Source organism: Lactuca saligna, chromosome 2, assembly GCF_052625555.1.
Source record: "Lactuca saligna cultivar CGN05327 chromosome 2, ASM5262555v1, whole genome shotgun sequence".
Lineage (NCBI taxonomy): Eukaryota > Viridiplantae > Streptophyta > Magnoliopsida > Asterales > Asteraceae > Lactuca > Lactuca saligna.
In genome coordinates, this window is record NC_136418.1 from 184755252 (window position 1) to 184760559 (window position 5308).

Here is a 5308-nt window from a genome sequence, read left to right on the forward strand (position 1 = left end):
ATTTTAAGAAATCATTAATTAATATTTATATAAAGTTACTAATATACGCATATAAAATTATTGATCCAGAATTGTTCTCGCGTTCTCAACCTTTTAAGTGTTTTTATTTGATCCTCTATATAATATACGCATATAAAATTATTGATCCAGAATTGTTCTCGCGTTCTCAACCTTTTAAGTGTTTTTATTTGATCCTATATATATATATATATATATATATATATATATATATATATATATATATATATATATATATATATATATATATATATAGAGAGAGAGAGAGAGAGAGAGATATGATGTCACATGTACTACCACTCAACAATGTCTTCACGTCGTGAATCAACCTACAGGCTCGATTTGGTGACACGTGTCATTGATTGGACATATTGATGCGTTACGTCACATAGAGAACGTATCTCGTTCTTTTTTTTTTTCTTGAATTTTCTCAAATGTTTCATGCCCTAAAAAACTGTGTCTAAATGCCAAATAGTGCCCATAAGAGTAAAATCCCTATGGATATGATCCCATATTGATGCTGCTATAATTTCTTGTATAGTTTATTTGGATCTGTTATGCATTGGGCTCGACAACCAATATAGTAAATAGAAATATTTATCATAGCCTTTTTGAATTTACAAGAAAAAAAAATTCTAATCTTTACAAAAATTACAAGGGTTTCTTAGAAAGATAATTGTTGGAATTCTAAGCATGTGCTAAACTGCTAGTATGCATAACTTTTAGACGCATGGTGGGATCCGACCGGAGAATCCGATTCAAATCATTGATACTGCTTTGGAGTTATTTCAATTCTACGTTACACTTTATTAATTTATTTTGTATATATTCATTTATTATTCAAATTAGTTTATAATCCGTAAAAACCACAGTTATAAAATTAATTAAATTTTTATAGTAAAAAATCAAAATTATTAATCAATTATTTTAAATAAATTATTAATTAATAGATATTTTTATTAGTTATGTGAAATTATAATCGTTGATTTAATAAATATTAGACGTAAAACGCGATTTGACAGCAAGGTAAAGTGAAGTCATGACAAGTCTTAGCAAGATATGACATTTTTGAAGGCGTGACTATATTATATATACATTAAAAGATATATTGAATTTTAGACACGTTATTTGGGCACCACACTTAACAAACCCGTGTTAAACGTTTTCGTAACGGCTACACCACACCTTGCGCCATTGCACGTCTTAAGACGTGCTATTGCGCTCTTTTTAAAACCATTATAAATACATTGACAAATAACATCATAATGAGGTCTAATAAATTTAAAATAAAAAACTAATAGATAAACAAATATCAATATATTAGTTAAAAGATCCAATATAGTAATACATGATAAAAAAACAAAAAAAAAACTACTATTTTATTAGTATAGAGAGAAAGAAGATGGTCACAAGTATAGAATAGTTCTTTTTTGTATTTAAAATAAGTGTAAAACTTTGAATTATTCTAAATTAATATAATATTTATATTCTTGTCAAAACCAAAAGTATATTCAAGGCTCACATCAATGGTTGTAGATTACATCCAAATATAATAGTATAGTTGGTAGCCAATGATGTTTTTTATAAGTAACTGTCTGACTTACATATGGTTTATTACGATCCATAAAACCAAATACAAGCAAAAGCAATTTAATGTAAAAATTACAAGCAAAGGCAATTAATTTGTGGGTCGAACAACATCTAGGCCTATTGGGCTAACGACTGGTCTGGTTTCTCTCAGCCTAGAGTGATTCAACCCAAGTTAAGTGGACTATTAATTGTTAAGAATAAAAGCTGTAATAAATTTTATAAAAAAAAAAAAAAAGTAACAAACCCAATCTAAAAGCAAACGTGTTCACCAAATTGGGTTTCTAGTAAATACTAAATATTGTTCAAAAGCATAAACTTAAGATGATTAAAGAAAAGCAGAGTGAGTTCCTGAAGTGAATTTAGTAGTTTGATTTAATAAGGCTCAACTGGTGCACGGAATTTTGCTCCTGCATACACTGCTGCTCCTCCCAACTCTTCTTCAATCCTCAGAAGCTTCAGTTTACAAATTAAAATTATAAATTTATTCAAGTAACTCATTCACAATAATTATATAAATTAATCTGATTACCTGGTTGTATTTTGCAAGCCGTTCTGAACGACAAGGAGCTCCAGTTTTAATCTGACCCTGTTTCAAACACAAAACTCCCATATAATAATAATAAATCATTTATAAAATAACAAAATCTGGTAAAAATAATAATTAATATTATTACTTACCGTTGACAAGCCAACTGAAAGATCTGCAATAAAAGTATCCTCTGTTTCACCACTTCTATGGCTGGCCATCACACCCCATCCAGCACGCTTCGACATTCTCACTGCCTCGATGCTTTCTGTAACCGATCCAATTTGGTTCACCTAAAATAATCCAATTTAATCGTTAAAAATCCAGAATCCCCCAACAATTTATAACCTAATACGTAAAATACCTTAAGAAGAAGGGCATTGCAACTCTTCTCTCTGATTGCTTTCTCTACACGCTTGGGATTTGTCACGAGAAGATCATCACCAACAATTTGAACCTGTTCACCAATTTCTGACGTCATCTTTGCATAATGCTCCCAGTCATCTTGATCAAACGGATCCTCTATTGATACAATCGGGTAGTCACCCACAAATGACTTGTACACGTTCTTCAAACTGTCCCCTGATATCTTCTCTGATCCATCGTTGTTCTACAATATACAGTAAACATAAACCCCTTTTATTTATTAATTAATTTCATAATAACACTTATTCCGATAATTAATTCTTACCTCTTCCTTAAAGTTCAAATCGTATGTTTTGCCCTTGTCTTCATAGAACTCAGAAGCAGCAACATCCATTCCAATAACAACCTGGAATTTTGGAATTAATCTTTTTTTTTTTTTTTCAGAAACAATCAAACAATATTTTTTATTTTAAAATATCAAAGTTTTACTTTTCCGGTATATCCAGCTTTTGCTATTGCAGTCTTCAAGAGCTCAAGACCTTCTTTGTTCTCCTGTATAACAAAAAACGACAACAACACATAAGTTTATTTATATAGATATAAATATTATAATATATTAAAGTAAAATTGCTGACCTGGATGTTGGGAGCAAAGCCACCTTCATCACCAACGTTTGTGGCATCCTGACCATATTTCTTTTTGATCACAGACTTTAAGTTATGATATACTTCCACACCCATTTTCATGGCTTCCTTGAAAGAAGAAGCTCCAACAGGGAGAATCATGAACTCCTGCATTGCAAGCTTGTTGCCTGCATGTGAACCTCCATTTATCACATTAAATGCTGGTACAGGAAGCACCAAGGTCTTGTTTCCAGCAAGGTTTGCAATGTGCTGTGTGTTATTTATTAAGACCAAAAATAAGTCAAAAAACATGTACAAATTCATATCAAAGAGACAGAGAGATGATGTGTGTAGTACTACCTTATAGAGAGGGATTTTTTTGACTGAAGCTCCTGCTTTACACACAGCAAGTGAGACTGCTAGTATAGCGTTTGCTCCAAGCTGGAAGACAGAAATCAAAATGTGAGAAATTGAAACTTTTTTTTTTTTGGTTAACAACTGAATTGGATGATGAATTGTGATACCTTCTGTTTGCACCAACCCCATTCGTTTACAGTTCCATCAAGTTCTTGAACCATGAAATTGTCAATTTTTGTTTGCTCTGAAGGGTCCTGTGGTGCATTTTGATTTTTGACATAGAATCATATACTAAATGACTGTAGAGGCTAATACAAAATGATGAAGACTGAAGAGAACATACCTTTCCAATTAAGGCAGGTCCGATTATTGAGTTGACATTCTCCACAGCCTAACCAGTCAATAATAACATGTAAAGCTTAGTTTGGTGGGGATTATTACTTATTAGGGAATAAAATCATATGAAGAGCAAAGGCGTTTAGGAACAAGAGTTTTACAAACCTTCAAGACACCTTTTCCTAGATAGTCAGAACCTCCATCTCTTAATTCTAGGGCTTCATATATACCTGTGAATACAAAATAGGAAAAGATAAACCAGTTATAATCATACATGATTGTAATAAAAGAATTTGTAGGAAGGTATGTTTGTGTATCATACCTGTTGAAGCACCACTGGGTACTGCAGCTCTGGCCAATGTTCCATCAGAGAGCGTAACATCAACCTGAAATTATTAATTTCAGTTCCAAATTGGTTTGGTTTAACAATACTCGGTAATATGAAAATCGAACATACAAAACATTCGGACAGTTTCCGTAGTCCATAACAAACATCCAAGGAGTTAATATACTACTGGAGTTTTTAAACTGATCATATGAAGTATATACACCACATGGCGTAGACTTCATTCATTCTTAGTCGAACGATGCATGAAGTGGATATAAAATACAGATAGGACGAATAACACTGATCCAGTGAATAATCTACTTCCTGCGTTTTTAATCGATGGATATTACGAAGTAGATAAACAATATAGTTAGAACAAAACATGGTGATCAAAATCTAACATCCGACGAATCAATCAAGTTGTGGTATTTTAATCACTCGTTGCTACGAGGTGGATATACATTTTGATCTACTTATCAAATCCTATCACCCTACGGATGATCTACGTCCGGCATTTTTGATGAATCGAATGTACATCATACATAACTTACAACTAAAAGGGATGACGATATACAAAAAGAAAACGCATCGAGAAAAAGAAGTACGAACTTACTTCAACTGTAGGGTTACCACGGCTGTCGAATATTTGACGAGCTTTAACAGCCTTGATCGTCGCCATTTTGTTGAGTTTACAGAATATGAGAAAGCAGAGAGACTTTGTGAATGTAACGATGTGTTAGAACTTGGAAGTTCGAAGTTGGGCGTATTAAAGGACTAGACGAGTTAATCTGGACCGTTGGTAGGATCGGCGGACAGGATCTTCTTTCTTGCGAAAAACGTTTCTCCTCATCGCCTTTTGTTGACGATGCGAAGATTTTGAATTTGATTTTGATGAGAGTCCTTTCCCTTTTTTTTCTCCCCTTTAACAAAGAATATTCGTTTAGATCCCTAGTATTTTTAGTCTATGGGCTTTCCAAGATTTTAATCCGTGGGCTCTTCAAATTCCTTTCTAAGCATGTTCAACACAAAGTATTTTTTGGTGTAAAAATACCTTTTTTTAACGGCTTGGTGTAAAAATATCTTAAAACATCATTTTTCAACTCCAAAATTCTTTTAATGTTGTAAATATATTCATCAATATTATTTTTGGTGTGAAATTGTCGC

The 5308-nt window shown here is 32.4% G+C and overlaps 1 protein-coding gene across 1 annotated transcript; it reads right to left on the minus strand.

The window, feature by feature from the left end:
* Positions 1 to 1579: 1579 nt before the first annotated feature.
* On the minus strand, positions 1580 to 5017 carry LOC145028505 (enolase). The gene is made up of 13 exons (XM_078977197.1): positions 4758 to 5017; positions 4139 to 4202; positions 3982 to 4046; positions 3824 to 3871; positions 3648 to 3734; positions 3484 to 3564; positions 3136 to 3393; positions 2990 to 3052; positions 2826 to 2906; positions 2499 to 2744; positions 2287 to 2427; positions 2138 to 2194; positions 1580 to 2061 (listed from the first exon to the last, which is right to left on the minus strand). Exons 1-13 carry the CDS (start codon positions 4821 to 4823, stop codon positions 1981 to 1983), a joined length of 1338 nt encoding a protein of 445 aa, XP_078833323.1. The 5' UTR covers positions 4824 to 5017; the 3' UTR covers positions 1580 to 1980.
* Positions 5018 to 5308: the final 291 nt, after the last annotated feature.